General features: G+C 46.2%; 1 protein-coding gene and 1 long non-coding RNA gene across 3 annotated transcripts in view; one reads left to right on the forward strand and one right to left on the reverse strand.

The window, feature by feature from the left end:
• The window catches only part of LOC120536604, a 39,606-nt gene extending 20,287 nt beyond the window's left edge, over positions 1 to 19,319 (reverse strand). For both annotated transcript variants that reach the window (XR_005635156.1, XR_005635157.1), the window contains exons 1-4: positions 19,124 to 19,319; positions 12,250 to 12,414; positions 12,068 to 12,170; positions 141 to 250 (exon numbers count right to left, since the gene is read on the reverse strand). This is a non-coding gene — a long non-coding RNA (uncharacterized LOC120536604). The remainder of the gene's footprint in view (positions 1 to 140; positions 251 to 12,067; positions 12,171 to 12,249; positions 12,415 to 19,123) is intronic.
• Positions 4,807 to 22,503, forward strand: LOC120536603 (progestin and adipoQ receptor family member 4-like). The gene is made up of 3 exons (XM_039765007.1): positions 4,807 to 5,802; positions 19,951 to 20,169; positions 21,679 to 22,503. Exons 1-3 carry the CDS (start codon positions 5,637 to 5,639, stop codon positions 22,107 to 22,109), a joined length of 816 nt encoding a protein of 271 aa, XP_039620941.1. The 5' UTR covers positions 4,807 to 5,636; the 3' UTR covers positions 22,110 to 22,503.
• The last annotated feature ends 553 nt before the right edge of the window (positions 22,504 to 23,056 follow it).

The raw sequence follows: 23,056 nt of genomic DNA on the forward strand, positions 1-23,056 counted from the left end.
TCTGGGATCCTGAGGTGGTTTGTCGTGTGGTGGGTGCAGAAATGAAACAGGAATAATAATAATAATAATAATAATAATAATAATAATAATAATAATAATAATAATAATAATAATTGACACAGGGAAACGAAATCGCTTACATTTGCAGTAAAACCAAGAGTGAAAGAAATCCACTTCAGAATTTTTCCCGGGGTTGAACGACATCCTTCTGGGGAGTCTGAGCTGGGATGTACTGTCTGTGATGAAGAAGCTGAAACAAAAGATCATCTGTTTTATAAACTCAAGTTTGCTAAACTTTTTAGGAAAGGCATACAGCACTGGGTATTTTCACGCATTTTTGGATCGAAAGAATCCAGTCGCGAGAATATCATTTTTGGTATGAAAGTCAATAAACTCGAATTGGTCAGCAATAGAAACTCTATCTGTTAGCTAGACTTAGGACAGTTAAGACGTCTTTAATTGTCTTTCATAAGGAACTGCGTCAGTTCTGTTTATCCTCGCCATTCATGAAGACGAAACCTGCCAGCCGACTGTTGGGTTTGGTTAAAGAACGTCAATTGATTAATATATATATATATATATATATATAATATTCATAAGTTCATATATATATATACATAGCGGAGGTTTTCTTCTGGGGTGGCATGGTGGCGCAGTGGGTAGCGCTGCTGCCTCGCAGTTAGGGGACCAGGGTTTCCTTCCCGTGTCCTCCCTGTGTGGAGTTTGCATGTTCTCTCCCGTGTCTGCGTGGGTTTCCTCTGGGTACTCCGGTTTCCTCTCACAGATCCTAAATTGCCCCTAGTTTGTGCTTGGTGTGTGTGTGTGTGTGCCCTGCGGTGGGCGCCCTGCTCAGGGTTTGTTTCCTGCCTTGAGCCCTGTGTTGACTGGGATTGGCTCCAGCAGACCCCCGTGACCCTGTAGTTAGGATATAGCGGGTTGGATAGTAGATGGATGGATGGATGTTTTCTTCTTCTTCCTTTCTCTGTCCTCCTCTTATATTTTTTTCTTATTTCTACTTTTTATGTTTCAAACTCCGAAGCTTTCATGTATTTTTGTTTTCTTTTGTGCATAATTACTGTTGCATTGTATTTTCTATTGTTATTGCATATTAAAAAAAATCACTGACTAACAGCGAGACTTCCATTATTTCACTTATTTGTTCTCCTGTCTAATCTAATCACTTAATAAATGGAAAAGGCAAATTTAATTTTCTCTTTCTTTCTTTCTCTTCTGCGTTGCAGTAAGTAGATCTAAGGTCCACGTCCCAGTCCCTCTCTGAGCACTCTGAGTTGTGAGAAAAGCGCTATATATACTCAGCAAAAAAAGAAACGTCCCTTTTTCAGGACTGTGTATTTCAACAATAATGTTTTAAAAATCCAAATAACTTTACAGATCTTCATTGTAAAGGGTTTAAACAATGTTTTCCATGCATGTTCAATTAACCCTAATCAGTTAATTAACAGCACCTGTGGAATGGTCGTTAAGACCGTAACAGCTTACAGAAAGTAGTCATTTAAGGTCACAGTTGTAAAAACGCAGGACACTAAAGAGACTTGTCTACCGACTGTGAAAGATGCCCAGGGTCCCTGCTCATCTGCGTGAACGTGCATTAGGCCTGCTGCAGGGAGGCATGAGGACTGCTGAATAAATTGCCATGTCCGCACTGTGAGACGCCTAAGACAGCGCTACAGGGAGACAGGAAGGACAGCTGATCATCCTCGCAGTGGAAGACCACGTGTAACAACACCTGCACAGGATCGGTACATCCGAATATCACACCTGTGTGACAGGTACAGGATGGCCACAACAACTGCCCGAGTCACACCAGGAACACACAATCCCTCCATCAATGCTCAGACTGTCCGCAATAGGCTGAGAGAGGCTGGACTGAGGGCTTGTAGGCCTGTTGTAAGGCAGGTCCTTACCAGACATCACCAGCAACAACGCCGCCTATGGGCACAAACCCACCTTCGCTGGACCAGACAGGAGTGGCAAAAAGTGCTCTTCACTGATGAGTCACGGTTTTGTCTCACCAGGGGTGATGGACGGATTCGTGTTTATCGTCGAAGGAATTGAGCACGTCTGGGACCTGTTGGATCGCAGGGTGAGGGTAGGGCCATTCCCCCCAGAAATGTCCAGGAACTTGCAGGTGCCTTGGTGGAAGAGTGGGGTAACATCTCACAGCAAGAACTGACAAATCTGGTCCAGTCCATGAGGAGGAGATGCACTGCAGTACTTCAAGCAGCTGGTGGCCACACCACATACTGACTGGTACTTTTGATTTTGAGCCTCCCTTCATTCAGGGACACATTGTGAGACATTTTGAGTTTATGTCTTATGGTGTTGACTCTTTTAGTGTTCATACAAATATTTACACATTAAGTTTACTGAAAGTAAAAACAGTTGAAAGTCAGAGGACGTTTCTTTTTTTGCTGAGTATATGAGGGACGTTCAAAATGTTTCCACACTTATTTTAATTCAGTTTATTAAGAATTTCACAAAGAAGTAACATCACTTTTCTACATCGTCACCTTCGTTTGCGATACAATTTTCCCAGCACCGTGCCAACTTTTTAATGCCCGCTCCTCCGTCCCGCCGTCACCGTTTCCAATGAAAATATAAAAGTGCGGAAGCTTTTTGAATGTCCCTCGTATACGCATATCTCATTCTCTCTTTCTTTCTTTGGGAACAGAAGCCACATGTGCTCCGCTTGCCTCTAACTGAAGAAGTGCAAGGACTTGCTGATATCTGCTTTCCGGTTGCAAGTCTCATTGGACAGACCCGTCCTGGAGGCCTTGTTACGACACGTGGGACGCCTGAATGTTGACAAGGCAGTTTTTTTGTTTTAATGGACGATAGACAGCTGCCATTATCTGCTGACCTTCTGCCTTTCAGGTTGCTCAGAGCGCGGTGGACTCCCCTTGAGCCTCGTGTTGCCTGGAGTTCTGCCCGTCTCTTTTGGACTCTAGAATACCCAGTTCTGGACCTCAAAGGTCGCACAGTCTGTAAGAGTCCGATCAGTACTAATTACCTCTGGAATAATCCAGGTCTGCCATCTGATAGATGTGGAAAGGCGCCGCTGGTGTTGAGGTTAGGCTCATTGAGGCCCGCTTTGCCAACCTTCCAGCTGAAGTTCAAATCTCTTACTGGGAATTTCCTTGCTAACAGAGATGAACCTGAGCCCAACGAAGGCTTTCCTGATGTGACCATCGTGCTGGCTGGTTTGGACGTTTGCTCTAGAAAACTTTGCCACCCTCAGCAAATGCCTATGCGGGGGAGTCAGCCCAGGGTCCACGGACCTTACTAGGTGGTCTATGGGCTGACTGGGTCATTTTTTTTTTTTAAAGGACCTCACTTGCTGATGGAGTCACACGTTCCACCTCTATGTCACCAACCACAGAGCCCAACGTTCTTGCCCACTCGTCTCTTTCCCTCATTTAACATCTTGTCTCCCCCTCTTTCTCTCCTTGATGTCCACCTCAAGAGTCGATCTCTTGCCACAACAATCCCTAGAGTTCCACTTTCAGGGCTTTATTATGGATCATTAGCTAAAATCTGGGACACTACAAAGTGACCCCAGGAAGATCTGTAAACTCAGACTGTCCTTCATAGGTGGGCAGTGTCGAACGCCCGGCTGGCAAAGGAGATTCAGGTAGCACCCAAATACCTGAGGGAAGATAGCAGGTGAGAGGTGAAGACCTGTGGGTACAAAGCCAGCATGGTGGTGCAATGTCCTCTTTGTGCTGGGCTGGACATTTTTTCCTTGGGGACCTTCTCCAGCACGAGACGCACAGGCGCTTGGATTAAAGGAGGTGCTTACCAATGAAGAGGCTTGTTGAGGCCTGCTAGCTCACCATCTGTGTCAGGGCGCCAACCTCGGGCCATTACGGGAGAAAAAAAAAGAATGTGGTAATTGCGAGGTGGAATTTATGGTAATAAGAGGGTGGTGGTCACAGGTCATGTCATTTTCTAACCTGCTTAATCCAGAACAGGGACATTTTTATTGGGTGCTATCCCAGTTACCATAGGGTGCAAGGCAGGAACAAGGTCTGGACAGAGCGCCAGAACATCGTCACCACTTCACCTGACCTGCATGTCGTTGGATTGAGGGAGGAAACCCTGCATGCGGACACGGGCAGAACATGCAAACTCAACAAAGCACACCTTGTTCTCATCAGTGTGAGGGAGCAGTGATACTACTGCGCCACCACGTCACCCCTGGCCATAGGTGGTCTTCCACATATGTGACTCTGACAGAGGGGTCCTCGGTCGCAAAGGCCTTTGAGAGCCACGAAGTTCTTCCGCCCTTCCCGAAAGAAGAGCCTGCCGCTTTTAGAAGGCGGTGCTTAATCAGCGCTGGGCGGGCCGCGGCGGAGATTGCGTGACGGCTTGGCCCCGCCTTTCCCTTCATTTTCTAACCCCTCCTCTAATCCATCCTCTCCCCCCACCCTCCCTCACCCCTTTACCGTTTCCTTAAAGATCCCCTTCTGCCTTGCCATCTGCTAACAGAGTCAAGTCGAGCCGATCCGAGCCGATCCGGGCGAAGCAGCCGCCGTGTGACGCTCGCACTCTGGCTGACTAGCAGTCCCCGCTCGCGTTTTCTTGTCCTCCTCCTCCTCCTCCTCCTCCTCCTCTCCCCGGGACAAGGCAAACGCGCCGGGCTGCCTGCGAGTAGAAAAAAAAAGGAAACGGCAAAGGAAGGCACAGGCGGAACAGAGAGATTCGGATAACGTCAGTCAATTCATTCCGCTTGACGACAAAAGGAGAGCCGCACGATCTCGCAGAAGGGGTGCTGGTTGCGGGTGGGTGGGGAGGGGGAGCAACCTCGAGGTCCACCTGCATGAGAAGGCGTGAAAAGCGGGGCCGGCGGAGTGGACACCTGGGCGGAAGGAGGCTCGGAAGCGACTTTCTTCAGATCATCACACGGACGGGTCTTTCTTCCGCATTCCTAGGGGGGGAGCGAACCGGCGACACGCCGCGGAATTGACATTTGGACTTCTTCTTCTTCTCTTCTTACTGGTAACAACACTCCTTTAAGGCACATGTCGCCGTAGCAGGAAGAAGCCGGCAGGCTCCATGCGGCGAGTCTGAAGCGAGATAGCAACTGAAGGGATCATTAAGGCAAAATCCTGGAAGCGTCATTTATGTACCGTTATTTAAAGCGAAGAAGAAGGAAAAAGGATAAGATTTCCTGAAAAACTCCCAAGTCGCTCAACTCAGTTCCACAAGCAGTCTTGGATCGCGTTGAATTCCAAGTATGTTTTGCTGAAACTGACATCGCCCTTAAAATAGCAATATATACATTTACGTATATTTAAGAAGTCCATGCTCCCATCCGGAGATGTAAAAGCCTTGGATAACATGCAACTCAATAGCCGTCTATTAATAGTCTTCTGATAATTAACTTGACCTAAACTATACCGAAGAAAGTGGATGTCAGAAGACAAGTAGGTGTCAAACTTCTGCAATAATTTACGACAAATCCGCAAACTGTGAAGAGACTTTTTCTTTTTGACGGGATGCACTCCGATGGGTTACTTTTCAACACTCGCCCCTGCCCCGTTTGACTTTTGGTGAGGACGGTGGTGTGGGATGGTGTGACTCTTTTTGTTTTTCTATGGACACATTGGATTCCCATGGCTTTCCTCAGCGGGCCACGCTTGCTGGACTGGGCCAGTTCGCCTCCGCATCTGCAGTTCAACAAGTACGTGCTCACGGGATACCGACCCATCTCCTCTGCCAACGAGTGCCTCAAGAGCCTCTTCTACCTGCACAATGAGCTGGGCAACATCTACACGCACGGTGAGTTTCACAACCCTCTTCTTAATGAATCGCCTTCCGCGGTCCACACGCAGGTGCCAAAAAGGAAGACACTTCTAACTCTGGGGTCCTCAACCTTTTTGAGCTTTAATGCACAGACGTCTGTTTAAGCAGGAAGAAGAGAGTGGGGACTTCACAGTATTCACGAGCCGCAGCCCCCGCATGATCATGTCAGCGTTCCCCTTTAGGAATAAGGCGCCTTGCTCTGCTTGATTCGGTGTCCGGTAAGGCGGGTTTGGCGATAACACAACCGAAATGCGCCTTCTTCCACTTAAGTGGGGTCCACGTTCTGTTAAAAAAAAAAACCCTGGCACTTTCTCGTTCTTTCATCTTCAGTTAGGTCGATTACCCAAGAAGGAGATTTGTTTTGTAAAGTGTGACCTGAAGCCAGTCAGTTCAACTGCCAGTGCTCCGACTGGAAAATAACAAGAAATGTAACAAATCGCATCTCAACATGTTGTAAGTCGCCTCGGATAAAGGCGTCAGCCAAATAAGTAAATGTTAAAAAAAAAACGAATACGAGGGGATAAAGCAAGCAGCTGCGTTTGTGATGTCCACAAATACAAATAATGAACTCGGACAGACCATAATAATCACTCCGAACTCAGCAGGATTCTCTAGAGCCACTAGAATTCAAAATGCTTGCAGATCTGGGGTTAGAGATGGAGTTCTTAAATCTACTGCTCTTCACCCTTGGGACCTTAAATCTGTAGCCTGGTGGCAAAACAACAAAAAAGACATTTAAGGAAACAGAGGATGGCCGCCTTCTGACAGACCCGTAGTCTTTAAAAATTGTGATTGGCTCCGCAAACCCGTCATATTGTTTAATTCTAAGGTGTCCAAACCAACACGTGAAGGCAGATGTGGCCGCAGGTCCGTCATCGTAGTCTCCTCTGTACGCCACTTTTCCTTTTTCATGGAATTTTAAGCTTGCCAAACTGCTGCCCCATGTACCCCCACCACAGCACTGACCAACATGTCGCCAGGGGTGTCAACAGTCCTTCCCTGTGTAGTCCCCTCATCTTATTCCGCACCTGGCAGTTTCAGGACCCTGGACAGCGAGCTGCTGCTTTCAGCCCAACATAATCTGAATGCTTGTTTTCCTATCCGTGAAATGTAACAATTTAAAATGGTCTCCCATATTAAATAATGATGATGATGATGATGATGATATACTTTATTAATCCCCAACGAGAAATGGTCTTTTCGCCTGACCTTTGGGGAGAGTTAGGTATATCTAGAAGGCAATTTAAGGAAACTCCCTCATAGCACACTGACTTGTAATGTAAATTGCACAGAACATGCGGTTGTTCATCGTCTGTATCATATAAAATAAAATCCTACCCCCTTTGACCGGACTGAACCAAATTGTGCATATTTACCCTCTAGGACCATACAGATGAGGTAGATAGACAAACCCAAAATTTGTAGCCTGGGGGTCCCAGCGTGTTTGTTTTTTTTTATTTTTCTTTCTTTCATGTTTGCACAACACTGCCACCTGCTGGCTCAGAGTAAGTGAAACATTTGAACAGACTGAGGCCAGACTAGCAGACAAAATGAGCAGAGCTGAGCATTCCATACCCGGGCAGCACCGCATGTGGCTTCTATTAACTGTAATATTAAAAGGAGTATCGGGCACTTTGTAAGGGGGCAGTTGGGTGAGGCTCGATAACACACAGGAGAATCACAGGGTGGTTGTTTAACTCCTGCTTTGTCGGCTTTTCTTCACAATTTAACCGCTACAAACTGTCCATCGTGAACTAACGGGACAATTCAGACGTGGTTACATCCCAGCAAGAAGCCCCCAAAACAAGCAGTTCTCGACTCACGACAGCAGAGACATCGACGGGAAAGCAATGAAGGTGCCAGAGCGGATCGTCAGAGCGATGCCATAGGGGAACCGTTCTTTTTGTTTCCCCAAATGAAGGGTCCAGACAGGACCTTTGATTTATTCAGATCCATAACAGACTCCATACGGTGAAGAGATGGTCACAGATTTGTGAGATAGCAACAGGCTCCTGATTTTAAATGGACTCCAGCTGTACATGTTAACGTTCAAATGTTCTCCTCTGCTACGGTCCTGCTAGGTCACCCACCATACATTAAAAAATTTCAGCTTATTTTTCTACATAGTAGGAAGTTTATCGAAGCACACAGAATCATCCCAGAATGAAGTGGTGCTTTGTCAAGCCATGGAACCACCCAACCCAGTAAAGAACCAGCACTTGTAATAGTGTGGGTGACGGATGGGACAGCTGGCAATGACAAAAGTGGGGCACCATTTTAAAACCACATGGACCTTTGCTTTCTTTCCTTATCACATTCTGCAAATAAACCTGGGCAACGCTGGGTACTTCAGCTCGTATTTTATAAGGTTAAAATAGTAGTAAAGTCTCGTCTGATTGAAACGGGGTCTCGGCCCTTTTCTATTCTCCTTTACACCGGACCACTGAGGCTGCTCACACTTCAACCCAGGGGTGTTGCTCAGCACCCCTTTGCTGCTCCGTTCAGTCTTTGAACCTCATTTTCCAGCTATAGCTCAATGTGTGCCGGCCGTCCATTTTGGGGTACATTCTAACGGTGGGCCAATTCCGAGTTGTAGATCAACCAAAGCAGCACGTCTGGCAGTGGTGGAGCGAAACGTGAAAAACCTGCACGCTGCGCGCACACACACACACTTTAAAGATGCTGCTTCTTCAGTGGTGCTTTACTCGAGGTTCGTGGGGTTCCACTGTTTGATAAAAATGGAACATTTCATATGTCGGCGGCAGGCTCTTTGCATATCAAGTTAGATCTTTGGGTTTGGAGAAGGTTACCAATGTGAGGACCACACAGAAACCTTTAATGTCTTGTAGGCAACCTAACAAGACCCAACCGAGCAAGAAAACCTGAGCTGAGCCTGTGAGATGGTGTGCAGCTTTAACAACCAGGAACCCATTGGTGACTCACAAATTAGAACATCTGAACATCCAGGACGAGGTTGGGCCATTCATCCCAACAAAGCTTGGCAGTCCTGTCCACTCAGGTCTTTAAAAAAAGCAAAAACATCAAGTCGAGTTTTGAAAGTCCCCAAAATCCCACCGTCCACCACACAGCTTGGTAGCTTAGTCCATGTGTCTGTGGTTCTGTGTGTAATAATGTCTGTGCAATCTGCTATCACCTCTTCCTGTTCCTGTTCTGGATCTGAATAAACAGGGGGTCCTCCTAGGACCTTCATGTGGATGGTTCCCCCTATGGCATTGCTCTGAAGAACTGGTTTTGATTTTTTTTAATACTTTTATTCTCCGTATGCAATTTGTTGTATTAGGAATTTGTCATTTTTCACATACCCCAACTTACTCTCCAGAGACACACACAGAGTTTTGGGGTCAGTGCACAGGGTCCGCTACTTGTACAGCACACGTGGAGCAATTGCATATTAAGGGCCTTGCTCTTGGACAGGCTGACAGACGAGATTAGACAGGAGTCCCCGTGGGCTGTGATGTTTGCTGATGACATTGTGATCTGTAGTGAGCAGGTTGAGGAGACCCTGGAAAAGTGGAGATATGAGAGGAGAGGAGTGAAGGTCAGTAGGACCACCATGACACAATACGTGTGTGTGAGAATGAGAGGAAGATCAGGGGAATGGTGAGGATGAGGGAAGTAGAGTTGGTGAAGGTGGATGAGTTTAAATACTTGGGATCAACAGTTCAGAGTAATGGGGATTGTGGAAGAGAAGTGAAGAAGAGAGTGCAGGCAGGGTGGAGTGGGTGGAGAAGAAGAGTGTCAGGAGTGATTGGTAACAGACGGGTATCAGCAAGAGTGACAGAGAAGACATCAGCAAACGCAGCCACGTGACACATCCAAAACACCCTGCTTTAGCTACGAAAAACAAGATGGGATAAAAGTAAAACGGAAAATGAAACGTCAAAGACAGAATCCGGACCAATTTACACTTATAAGTTATATGGCACAATACGTGATGGGTTGCACATTGGCTGGCATGCCAGTGCTTTAAAATGAACTGCTGTAGCACAGAGTAGACGGCGGGCCAATCAACTGCCATCCGGATTGCTCTTCCTGCCTGGGGCTCCTGTTTAGTGATGCGTAATGAAGTTTAGCACCAACCGTCTCCTTTACTTCAGTCACCGAGATGTGCCATGTGGGCCGAGTTCAGGCAGCCCTGATGAAGCCCGCAGTGTGCCATGTCGTATCTCAATTATAAATGGGGTCACTTTTTGGATCACGAGTTTCATTATCTATTAGGTGATTCACCTACAAGGTGAAAGGCACTATATACTGTATAAGAGCCTAAGATAAGGAAATTGGTGGCGTAGGGGTGGGGGGCATAGAAGTTCACCTTCTATAATTGAGAAGAGTGCGGGAGCCAGCAAAGCAAAGTTGAACCTTAAGTAGGCTGATCAGCTTAAGGAATTTGGGGTGGGCTGAGGTTTGCCCGAGCGCTGGATACAATGTAATCTTTTTAGTTCTGACCCCAATCCCTTCACGCAGGAAGCCAAAGCGGGACGTAGGCCGAAATTCCTTCCACCTCTGACCTTTCCCTCTCTTCACTTAGGACACGTAATCACCTGTTGGCCATGGTAAGTGCTGCCAGTGCCAGGCAAGTGGTGAACTTCAAAGAGCATTAAGGAAGAATGAAGGAGATTAATTATGAGGGGATCAAGGGGGCACTGTGGTCGATTATGGAGCACATTTAGAGTGGGGCAGAAGGTTCTGCACTCTGGTTTCAGTAGCAGAGGAGGCAGGAAAAGGTGGAACTCCAAACGTCCACGCAAGCTGCTGGCATGGAGGTTCCAGGGTTGTGAGTGAGGTGGTGATAATTACAGCAAACTTTGGGGACAGCTCTTCTATGAAACCCTCCCTGCATTTCAGGGGGCTGACAGCAATCTTCCAAAAATGGGGCAGCTGAAAGCAGCTCATGCCCACTCACACCTCAGTTCACCCTGCCATGTCCTTCTTCATCCTTCCTGCTCTTGAAGGCTCTGATCCGTTCAGGATCATCAGGCTCAGCAGATTTTTCTGTCACTTCCAATTAACTGGGATTACTGAAGTGGCAGTGAATTGTATTTGTCTAGAAGTAGATGAGCTCAGAAAGGTGCCGCCTGGTTGTCACTGGACATTCATTTTGTGATAATTGGTGGAGCACCTCTGGTGGCTGGACTGCCCACTAGTGATATTTTGTAAGAGGTCTTTACCAATAACAGATGCGTTTCTCCCTCGGGTCACCACTTAAAAACTGGACCTCATCAGCGGCCTGTGACTCCGTTCAAAATGGGAACTGGAGGTGAAGCAGGAAGGAAGGCCGTAGAATTAAAGTATGGAGTAAAAGCACAAGCTAGTGGGGTCAGAATAGCGAAATGAGGATCCAAAACACCAGGAGAGAGGAGGAATCAAGAAAGGCCAGAAATCAGGAATGGCAAGTGGTCAGCAGTAATGCAGTGACCTGGACACTGTCACTTAGCAACATGAAAGGGGCGTGGCCACCAGGTCTCTTATCATAGGGTGTGGCTTTTAAACTGAAAGGGATGGCCACATGTCATATAAGTAAGTAAATTTACAGAGATGGACGCAACAGTGGCTATCATGTTCATGACATTTCCATGCTTAGTGGCCGTGCTTGTGTAGTTCAATGATATGAGGGGATGGCGCCAAGGCAGATGGCCCTGGGTGTGAGAATGGGGACCAACTCTGGACAGAACTCCATTCCTTCCTCACACCGGTCAGTTTTGAGCCACCAGTTCACCAAACATGTGAGCGTTTTTTTAGTGCCTACATTTCTTATGTTTATTTACTTTGATCTCAAGTCGTCGTTCTCCTTCATTTACTACAGTTTTTATATTTTCAAACCCTAGTTGCTCAGCTCAGGGGCGGGTTACATTTTTATTTGATTACAATTCTACCGGAGAGCATTCAGACCCCTTCATTTTTTTATTACGTTTTATTACGTTGCAGCCTTGTGGTAAAATAGTTTCAATTAATTTTTTTCCCCCCGTCATCAAGGGTTCAAATCCTGGTCTAGTCCCTGTCCCTGTCCCTGTGGAGTCGTCACATTGTCTCCATAGGCTTTTCTCTAAGCTGGCCTGATTATGAGTGATTGTGAATGGGCACCGTGATGGACTGGCACTGCCCTGCCCGGGGTTGACTCCTGCCATGCATCAATGCTGTTGGCACAGGCTTATGCCTCTGCATGATGCTGATCCGGATGATCAGGTTAGAAACTGACTGGACGGATTGAACAGCTCAGTACCTTTTCACCCGAGTTGTAGGAAGTCGACTCGCTCGGGCTCAGCCTCTCGTGCACTGACGACAGTTTTTCTTTCATCGCGTATCTCGTGTTGCATGCAGTGTCCCTGAAATAAACAAATGGAGAAGAAATAAAATAAATGCACACAGAAACATCTCATGACACACTCCATTATTTATGCTCACCTGGCGTGGCGTTTGCATTTGTTTCTTTGAGTATTTATTTTGCTTGGTCTTACACATTCCTCCATTCTGCTGAGTGTGAAACACCTGCAGGGTCGCATGCGCTGCTTGATGTGCCGTCTGTAGTCTCCTGGCCCTTATGGGAGGAATAGAAGGCCTCATGTGAGTCTAAAAGTAAAGAAAAATGCAAACAAGTTCACTTACGTAGAAACGACTGCAAGAAGAAACGGGCTCCCTGACCGCGGCTCTGGGCATACGTGTGACTAGACGTCCGTTCACATTTCTGTGAGGCTAAAAACAACTTCACGGGCCGCGCTGCCTGCATATCCTCGTGATTTAGTATTTCTCTGACACTTTAATTGATCGGCGAAGCACCACAGTGACCCGCTTTCCATCGTAGTCAAATAAACCCAACGATTTTAGCTTGAGACTTCAATGCAGATTTGAAAATTTCCATCGGGTATCCCTTTGAAAAGAGTTTATGATTTAAGAAATTCGAACTGCAGTTATGGCTACAGACCCTCCAGAATGAGCAACTCACGTTAGGACAGTGGGCATTTGCTGCGCGGAGGTGCTGAGTTGAAGAGGTTCATTTTGTTCTTTAGTCATTTTCTGTTTTAGTGTTTGAGCCCATACTCATCGGTTATTTTTTCCATGTATCTTAAGGACAAGGGGCAACAGATTGGACGTACGGCAAGGCTGGCCACAGATGCCATCTGACTGCCCAAACCTGCTGTGTCAAAACTGACAGTAACCAACCATGGAAAACTGGGCTTCTCCTGCTGGCACAGATATTAATATGGCAGTGGAGCGAAGACACCATAAAGGTCCGTCCCGACAGAGTCCTCCATGAAGTGACCTATATGAAGACTTTGGAGCTGAGAGGGATGTTAGGCCCCACTCATGTTCACCTGTTAGAGGCTGAGAGCCACGTGATGGACGTCCTCAGGACGGTGATCCACGTGACCCTCATTATAACAGATACAGAGGAGACGCTAGGGACCCCTCCTACAGGGTATGGAGATGAATAGGATGTGCAGCCTCACGTACAGTTGTGCTTCAAAGTTTGTGAACCCTTTAGAATTTTCTACATTTCTGCATAAATATGACCTAAAACATCATCAGATTTTCACTCAAGTCCTAAAAGTAGATAAAGAGAAACCAGTTAAACAAATGAGACAAAAGTATTCTACTTGGTCATTTATATTTATTAAAGAAAATGATCGAATATTACATATTTGTGAGTGGCTAAAGTATGTGACCCTTTGCCTTCAGTATCTGCTGTGACCCCCCTTACTAAACGTTTCCAGTAACTTTTGATCATTCCTGCTCACCGGCTTGGAGGAATTTTCGCCCATTCCTCCGTACAGAACATCTTCAACTCTGGGATGTTGGTGGGTTTCCTCACATGAACTGCTCTCTTCAGGTCCTTCCACATTTCGATTGGATTAAGTTCAGGACTTTGACTTGGCCGTTCCTAAACATTCACTTTATTCTTCTTTAACATTCTTTGGTAGAACGACTTGTGTGCTTAGGGTTGTTGTCTTGCTGCATGACCCACCTTCTCTTGAGATTCAGTTCATGGACAGATGTCCTGACATTTTCCTTTAGAATTCTCTGATATAATTCAGAATTCATTGTTCCATCAATGAAGGCAAGCCGTCCTGGCCCAGATGCAGCAAAACAGGCCCAAACCTGATACTACCACCACCATGTTTCACAGATGGGATAAGGTTCTTATGCTGGAATGCAGTGTTTTCCTTTCTCCAAACATAACGCTTTTCATTTAAACCAAAAGTTCTATTTTGGTCTCATCCGTCCACAAAACATTCTTCCAATAGCCTTCTGGTTTGTCCACGTGATCTTTAGCAAACTGCAGACGAGCAGCAATGTTTTTTTTGGAGAGCAGTGGCTTTCTCCTTGCAACCCTGCCATGCACACCATTGTTCAGTGTTCTCCTGATGGTGGACTCATGAACATGAACATTAGCCGATGTGAGAGAGGCCTTCAGTTGGGGTCCTTTGTGACCTCGCTGACTATTACACGTGTGCCTTGCTCTTGGAGTGATCTTTGTTGGTCGACCACTCCTGGGAGGGTAACAATGGTCTTGAATTTCCCCCATTTGTACACAATCTGTCTGACTGTGGATTGGTGGAGTCCAAACTCTTTAGAGATGGTTTGGTAACCTTTTCCAGCCTGATGAGCATCAACAACTCTTTTTGTGAGGTCCTCAGAAATCTCCTTTGTTCGTGCCATGATACACTTCCACAAACATGTGTTGTGAAGAGCAGACTTTGATAGATCCTGTTCTTTAAATAACACAGGGTGCCCACTCACACCTGATTGGCATCCCATTGACTCGAATTTCACCTTCAAACTAACTGATCATCCGTGAGGTTCACATACTTTTGCCACTCACAAATATGTAATATTCAATCATTTTCCTCAATAAATAAATGACCAAGTATAATATTTTTGTCTCATTTGTTTAACTGGTTTCTCTTTATCTACTTTTAGGACTTGAGTGAAAATCTGATGATGTTTTAGGTCATATTTATGCAGAAATATAGAAAATTCTAAAGGGTTCACAAACTTTGAAGCACAACTGTAAGAGGCAGAGAGCCCAGGGGTGTCTTTCTGAACTGAGATCCTGGATGGCTAATAATTTTCTTGATTTGAATCAAAATAAAACAGAGGTGCTTATAGTAGATCCATCTGCTAAAACCCAAATTGGTCTTAGACTTCTCGGCTCTTTCTCTGTCTTTTCCAAACCTCAAATCTGCAATCTCGGTGTTATCTTTGACAGTAGCCTCTCTTTTGAGAAACAAGTTAATTCTGTAGTCAGAGTTGTTTTTTCCAGCTTCGTCTATTAGGTAAGATCAAGCCTTTTTTTATCTTCTAGGGATCTTGAGAAAGCCACTCGTGCTTTTATCTTCTCTCGCCTTGATTACTGCAACTCGCTGTATTCTGGGATTAGCAGATCCCCGATTCGCAGGTTACAGTTGGTCCAGAATGCTGCCACTCGCTTTCTGGTTGGGGCAAGAAAGTCTGATTCTGTTTCTCCGATATTAGCTTTTTAACACTGGCTGCCCGTCAGTTTTCAAATTGATTTTAAAATCTTGTTGCTAGTTTTTAAATCTTTACATAGGCCTCCTCCTGCCTATCTGAGCCATGTAGAGTGTTTAGATCTTCTGGTCAGTTGTCTCGTACCGAGTGTACAACTAATGGAGACAGACGGGGCTTTTACAGCCGCTGCTCCTCGCCTGTGTAAATCTTTACCTCGTCACATAAAGGAGTCGTCTACAATTCAAAACGAGATTAAAGACTCATTTCTAGTCACTTGCATTCCATGACCTTCAGTAATGCTGATGGTTTCCTCATTGTGATTATGTAACATTACTTCTATTAATTTTATTTATGTTAATTGTATGTTTTTTTCTTTTATTCTATTATTGTAAAGCACTTTGGCCACAGCATTCCTATGTTGTTTTAAATGTGCTATATAAATACATTGGACATTGACCCTCGGAAAAGTGATCCTCGTGATGCTCATTGGGGTGACAGCAGAGATAAAGAACATGGAGGAGAAGCCAGAGATTCCACATTCAGAGATGAAAGGTATGATTAGTACAACCGAGTAAGATGACATCCACCGATGCCATTTTTCCATCACTTGAATTAGAATCTGCTCTCCGTTGTCACTTTCCCACCTCTGCAACTTTAGTTCCTGTACAATGTAAGCCCTAGGCCCACCGCACAGCAGGAACCATTACCTTTGAGCAAAGTATGTTATGTGCAAACTAGTGTGATCTGGTGCGAAGTGAGGCATGACTGGGAGTTGATGGGGGGCCCCCAGATCCCCCATCACTTCCCCCTACACACACACACACACACACTGCTTTGAGAGGACATGAAGACTGATGCGTTGCCAGGTGTTCACATGGGTGCAATCCGCCCCCATCGACCACCCCCGGAAGTGGTGAATGGCGCAGCTATGATTTATAGGATGGCTCCAGTGGTTGTGGTGAACTAATCAGCATAAATGATCTCCCTGAGCCCCATCCATAATAGTTTAAAATGTACAGTCATGGCCGAAATTACCGGCACCCCTGGAATTTTCCCAGAAAACGTACCATTTCTCCCAGAAAATTGTTGCCATTACAAATGTTTTGGTATCCACATGTTCATTTCCTTTATGTGCATTGGAACAACACAAAAACACAGAGAGAAAAAGCCAACTCTGACATCATGCCACACAAAACTCAAAAACCGGGCCGGACAAAATTATTGGCACCCTCAACTTAATATTTGGTTGCACGCCCTTTGGAAAAAATAACTGAAATCAAGCGCTTCCTATAACTGTCAACAAGCTTGTGACGCCTCTCAACTGGAATTTCCGGCCACTCTTCTTTTGCAAACTGCTCAAGGTCTCTCAGATTTGAAGGACGCCTTCTCCCAACAGCAATCTTGAGATCTCTCCATAAGTGTTCAATCGGGTTTAGATCCGGACTCATTGCTGGCCACTTCCGAACTCTCCAGCACTTTCTGGGTGCTTTTAGAGGTATGTTTGGGGTCATTGTCCTGCTGGAACACCCATGACCTCTGACGCAGACCCAGCTCACTGACACTGGGCCCTACATTGCGCCTCAATATCTTTTGGTAGTCTTCAGATTTCATGATGCCTTGCACACAGTCAAGTCAGGGCAGCAAAGCATCCTCAAAACATCTTCGACCCTCCACCATGTTTGACTTGTACGTACTGTGTTGTTCTTTTCTTTGTAGGCCTCATTCCGTTTTCTGTAAACAGCAGAATGATGAGCTTTACCAAGAAGTTCTACCTTGGTCTCATTTGTCCACTAGACGTTCGCCCAGAAGGATTTTGGCTTCCTCAAGTACATTTTGGCAAACTCCAGTCCGGCTTTTTTATGTTTCTGTGTCAGCAGTGGGGTCCTCCTGGCTCTCCTGCCATAGCGTTTCATTTCGTTCAGATGTCGACGGATCGTTCGAGCGGACACTGTTGCTCAGCTTGAATATGTTTTGAAGTTGATTGGGCTGTTTATCCACCATTTGGACTATCCTTCGTTGCAGTCTTTTATCAGCTTTTCTCTTCCGTCCACGTCCAGGAAGATTAGCTACAGTGCCATGTGTTGTGAACTTCTTGATTATGTTGCGCACAGTGGACAAAGGAACGTGAAGATCTCTGGAGATGGACTTGCAGCCTTGAGATTGTTGATATTTCTCCACAATTTTTGTTCTCAAGTCCTCAGACAATTCTCTGCTCTTCTTTCTGTTCTCCATGCTTAGTGTGGCCCACTCAGACACACAACACAAAGGCTGAGTCAACGTTTCTCCATTTTAAACTGGCTTCAGGTGTGATTCCTATATTGCCACAGGTGAGTTCAAACGAGCATCATATGCTTGAAATAAAACGATTTACCCACAATTTGGAAAAGGTGCCAATTATTTTGTGCGGCCCATTTTTGGAGTTCTGTGTGACGCGACGTCAGATTTGGCTTTTTTTTCTCTGTTTTTTTGTGTTGTTCCAATGCACATAAAGAAAATAAACGTGTGGATACCAAAGCATTTGGAATTGCAACAATTTTCTGGGAGAAATGGTGCATTTTCTGGGAAGATTCCTGGGGTGCCGATAATTTCGGCCATGATTGTATATACCCTGGAGTAGGAGCTAAAGAAAAAAAAAAGTACTTAGAATGACAAATGACCCTGAGCTCATGCAGTGGGGAAGCATCATCATAAAAAAAACTATCGAGCCACCACATGCCTAGTAAGGCTCCGCTTATACTGTAACTGCACTTAACTGAACAAATTCTTGGGACCACCCTACAGTACAAATCCTGGGCCGAGCCTCCTTTTGGTTCTTTGTGGCATCTGTGGAAGGAGATCTCCGAGGACGGCAGGAATAGTTCACTCACTCACTCAATCAGTCAGTCAGTCACATATGAGAACATGGATTCCACGTTGCATGGCAGGAGAGCAAAGTTCTGCTTGTCAGTCGGCTTTTTTTATATTTTCTCTCTCCCCCTTCCCCATACTTTATAAAAAAGCATGATATCATTTACCTATGCATTTCATTTTATATTGTGCAAATCGGCCAACCGTTTCAGTTTTGTGTACGGCCCCAAAGAAGTAAAGGTCATCGTTCCTGTGTCTAACAGACGCGTTCCTAGCAAAGGGAGTTACCCTAGGTCAGCTTACTTCACCCTGCCTTACGACAGGCGCCTGTATTAATAACCTTTTACTATAGCAGGACAGCTTTTCACCCTTCGTAGCTTGCAAGTAGTTGTTTTTCTTTCACGCATGGAATCCATAAGATGTCGGCAACATTCGTTTTGAGATTGCACTCCATGCTGAACGTCTGCAGGTTTGTCAGCTGCAAATCTCCCACTGGGTGTTCACTGTTCTTCAGTAGCCTTGCCAGTCACCGGCTCTGGACCCGGTAGAAGTCATTGTGATGTTCATGAAGCCACTTTGGTCCAAGATGCCATTAGAAGTTGGGGGTCAGCTGTGGCTGCACATGGTCAGATAGGCTCTGGCGTTCCTAATCATATTTAATGTTCTCCACTAATACTTCTAATTACATTCTCTTATCACTGTTGGATTTCAATATGGCTTATTGTTACTTCTTCTTCTTCTTTTGGCTGCTCCTGTTAGGGGTTGCCACAGCAGATCATCTTCTTCCATATCGTCCTGTCTTCTGCATCTCGCTCTGTCAGCGTATTGTTACTTAAATATTTAATAAACAAAACTGTGATAGCCACCTCTTAGAGGAAATGACTAGAAAATTTAAAACTGCTCCAAACTCTCCAAAGAGTTAACTAAGCCCCCTGAACGTTGTGCCTTGCAGACATTTTCTTACCTGTTTATTATTATTTTTTTGTGTCCTCTGATTTCACCCAGGCCGTTTTATTTCTCAGGGGTGCCACATTTCCATCACACGACACAGTTTTTTTGGGTTTTTTTTTGGTGCAGACATTCAACTAGCACGTCTTCTTCAAGTGGGCTTCTGGTCTGAGCTCCAGTACAGGGCATCCCTCCCAGTAAAACAAACAGCAATGTCCAGTACCCAGTGACATGTGCCCATGCTCCCAGCAGCACGTCTCACTCCTAAGCCACCACGCCCCTGGGGACAGTCCCCGTTCCCACTAGTACAGACTAGGTCACTGTTTTGGAGGCTCGCTTTCTTTTTTGTCCTGTTGAACAAAGCTGGCTCTGTGGGGTGGCATAGTTGGCAAGGAACGATGGCTTTTTTTTCTCTCAGTCTCTCCCCAGGCTTTCCTCCAACAGCTGGAGCCAAACAGCGTGTCGAAGCCAGTAAACAACTGATGTTGCTTTTAGCATTGCCTTTTCTCCATCCAAAAGCTCATGACTCCAAAGCTCCTGGCATCCTGTTCAAGGGTGCAAAACTGTTCCACTAGAACCCGCCTTTTAGCCCCCCGACCTACAGTGGCTCCTTTACTCTTCTGAACACCTGCTGGAGGACCTGGCAGCCGGAGGGGGTGCCATGTGTACTTTAATCGACCAGGGGCCACCAAGGTTCCCAGAGAGCTGGACAGAGACCCCCAGCTTGACTGATAACACTTAAAATGATTGCGACGTTTCTTTTCATCCTGTCCTCCTCCTTACTGTCCTCTCTGAACTGATGGCATTTTTTTTTTCTTCTCGATTCCTCCTGTCTTGCCATAGGGATCCCGCTGCTCTGCTTCCTCTTCCTGCTGCCCCTCAACATCCCCTGGGCGCAGATCACCGTCACCTGGCTGGGCGTCGTGCACTTCTTGGCATGCTTGTCCCCCCAGCTGGGCAGTGTGCTCTACCACCTGTTTATGAACCATGAAGGAGGAGCGCCCGTCTACCACACGCTGCTCACCCTGGACATGTGTGGCATCTGCATGATCAACACGCTGGGTGAGTGGACACTGTGCGCCAGCCACCTCTTTGTCTTTCTTTTAGGCCAGTGTCATAAGTCAGTCTGTCTGTCTGTCTGTCCATCAGCCAATTGGGAGAGATGGGGGTCAAACTTTCTATGTCCGTATGTCTGTCTGTCTGTCTCTCTGTCAATCTTGTGAATTGTCAGGTCTGACCATCTGTCTGGAAATCTAGCTAATAACTGGCCAGGCAGGCTTGTGTGTGTCTGTCGGCCTGTCTGTCTAGTAAGTGTTCGGATTTCACTGTTTTTGTGCCAATCCGATGCCACTTTAGATTTGACTGTATGTCTGTCGGTCTGTCTGACTAACTAGTGATTTGTCACATGTGTCTGTCTGTGCATCTAAATACATTCCAGGTGTGACTGTGTGCTCACTTAGTGACAAGCTGGACATGGCTGTGTCCGTCCGTCCGTCCTATGCCTGTCTGTCTAGTTACTGGCTTGACATGACTGTGTCTGTCTGTCTGTCTGTCCAACTAATGATGGATTAGGTCTGATTGTCAGTTTGTCTATCTGAGCTGGCAGGTGTGACTGTTTGTCAGACTCTGTTAATCAAGTGACTGGCTAGGCAAGGCTGTGTCTGTCTGTCTGTCTGTCTGTCTAGTGAACTGTCATACCTGACAAGCTTTCTCCTGTGTGGTGACAGCCAGATATGACAGGGCTGTCTGTCCATCTAGTGATTTATCAGGTGTGACTCTCTGTGTGTGCATCTGAAGACATCCCAGGTGTGGCTGTTCGTCCACTTAGTGACATAGCTGTGTCTGTCCGTCTAGTGAATTACCATGCCTGACTGTCCGTCTGTCTAGTCTGACCAGCTAGAGACGGACTGGGTATCGTTATCTGTCTGTCAATGTATGATGACCAGTGTGATTGTTTACCTGACTCATCTAGTGACTGGCTTGGCATGGCCGTGCCTCTCTGTCCATCTAGAGAACAGTCACATCTGACTATCTTTCTGCCTATGTGGTGACAGCCAGATATGACTGTGCATCTGTCTGTCTGTTCAGTGCATCCAAAGACATTCCAGATGTGTCCGTTTGTCCACTTAGTGACTAGCTGAACAGGCCGGTGTTTGTCTGTCCATCTAGTGAATTGTTACACCTGAATGCCTGTCCATTTCGTGATTCGCCAGACATGACCATGTCTGTCTGTCTGTCCATCTAATGAGCTGTCAGGCCCAAGACTCTCTGTCTGTCTAACTGGAGACTGGTCTGGCATGACAGCATGTGTCTATCTCTGTCCATCTAGTGACTTGTTGTGCCCGAGTGTCTGTCTAGTGACTGGCCAGGCATGGCTGCGTCTGTTTGTCTGTCCACCTAGCAAACTTGTCACGGCTGACTCTCCGTCCGTCCATTCGTCCATCTTGTGACTAGCCAGGCATGACTGTGTGTGTGTCGGTCTACGCCTCTGGCCATTCATGACTATGTGTCTGCCTTTCTTTCTCTTGCCCTACCATCCCTCTTAATGTCTCCTCCTGTGCCCCCCTGCAGGTGCCCTACCCATTGTCTACACCACTCTGCTCTGCTACCCATCCACCCGCAGTGTGGCGCTGCTTGCCTACATCATCCTATCAGCCTACTCCATCTACTGTGCTGTGACGGCACGGAGCAGCGTGCGCCGGTTGCAGTCCTTCGCCTGGCAGGCACTCTTCCGCTTTTTCTTCTTCTACCTACGTTGGGTTGGCCTTGGCACAGGCAGCCCCACCTCACTGCAGCAGTACTTTATAATGGACTTCCTAGCTCTGCTCGGTGGGCTCATCAACATCACACGTGTGCCCGAGCGCTGGCGGCCCGGCAAGTTTGACTATTGGTGTAACAGCCACCAGATTATGCATGTACTGGTGGTGGGCTCCATTATGTACCTGCACTGGGGTGTGTTGGATGACCTGCTCTGGATCAGTAGCCACCGATGTCCAGTTTAATGACCTTTGACCTCAGCAGAACTCTCAAATCAATATGTCCTTTGGTTCCAAACAAGTGCATATCAGGCACTCAAATGATGAATCGTGAGTCCTGTGGGAGCTCACTGTCCACTTTGCAAAGCACTGGACTCTCCTTTGCAAGGCCCAGCTCACCCAACACTTGTAATGAATTCGCTTTCAACTAAGCTGGTAAGAAGAAGAATGGACCAGCCTTCGAAGAGTATTAAACCAAAATGACGCCAGGTAACAAATCAAACCCAATCAGCACAGCAAGTCCAGGATGAACCCACCTCAGACCAGAAGAATGCAGTTTATGGTAGAAGTAGACCTCAAACCAGAACTAACTCATTCAGACCGAGCAAGCGTTGGAGGGGTCTGTCAGCTATGTAGAACAGACAGGTGGGAAAAAATCAGGCCTAGACAAAAGTCGAGCCTGAAGAATCCTGTCCAAACAAGTCCTCATAGAGTGCGTCTTAAACCAGCAGGACCGAGACAGATAGGGCAAAATATATAAGAACCCGGGTTCAGTGAAAAAGAACTTCCAATGAATTCATGAGTGCATCTGTTTTAAACTAGAAGGAACCAGTGCAATGGGACTGGACAGATAGGGGTCAAAAGAAACACCACCCTGTATTAAACCAGTATCAAGTAGTCTAAGTGGACCTGGCCTAAAGAAATCACACCAGAAGAAACCCATTGAACTAAAAAACCTTGAAGGAGTCTGTCAGCGATCTAGAAGAGTCCTGAGGGACTAAATCAGGCCTACACAAGTATCACGCATTATCTGAACAAATCCTCCAAGAATGCATCCCAAACCAGAAGAAGTACCATTGATAGGACTGGAGACAAAGAAGTTGGTTGTAGATCATAAGTAACTTGAATGACCAGATAACTCCAACCTGTGGGGAAACTCCAGCAGATCAGCATCAATCCAGGTGGGAGCAGAC

The sequence above is a fragment of the Polypterus senegalus genome, chromosome 10 (assembly GCF_016835505.1).
Source record: "Polypterus senegalus isolate Bchr_013 chromosome 10, ASM1683550v1, whole genome shotgun sequence".
NCBI classification, from domain to species: Eukaryota; Metazoa; Chordata; class Cladistia; order Polypteriformes; family Polypteridae; genus Polypterus; species Polypterus senegalus.

What these genes read in the sequence shown, in the direction of transcription:
- LOC120536603 (XM_039765007.1), top strand. Translation starts at nt 5,637, where the DNA reads ATGGCTTTCCTCAGCGGGCCACGCTTGCTGGACTGGGCCAGTTCGCCT. An exon ending in GGGCAACATCTACACGCACG is followed by an intron (nt 5,803 to 19,950) that starts GTGAGTTTCACA and finishes GTCTTGCCATAG; the next exon opens with GGATCCCGCTGCTCTGCTTC. An exon ending in CTGCATGATCAACACGCTGG is followed by an intron (nt 20,170 to 21,678) that starts GTGAGTGGACAC and finishes GCCCCCCTGCAG; the next exon opens with GTGCCCTACCCATTGTCTAC.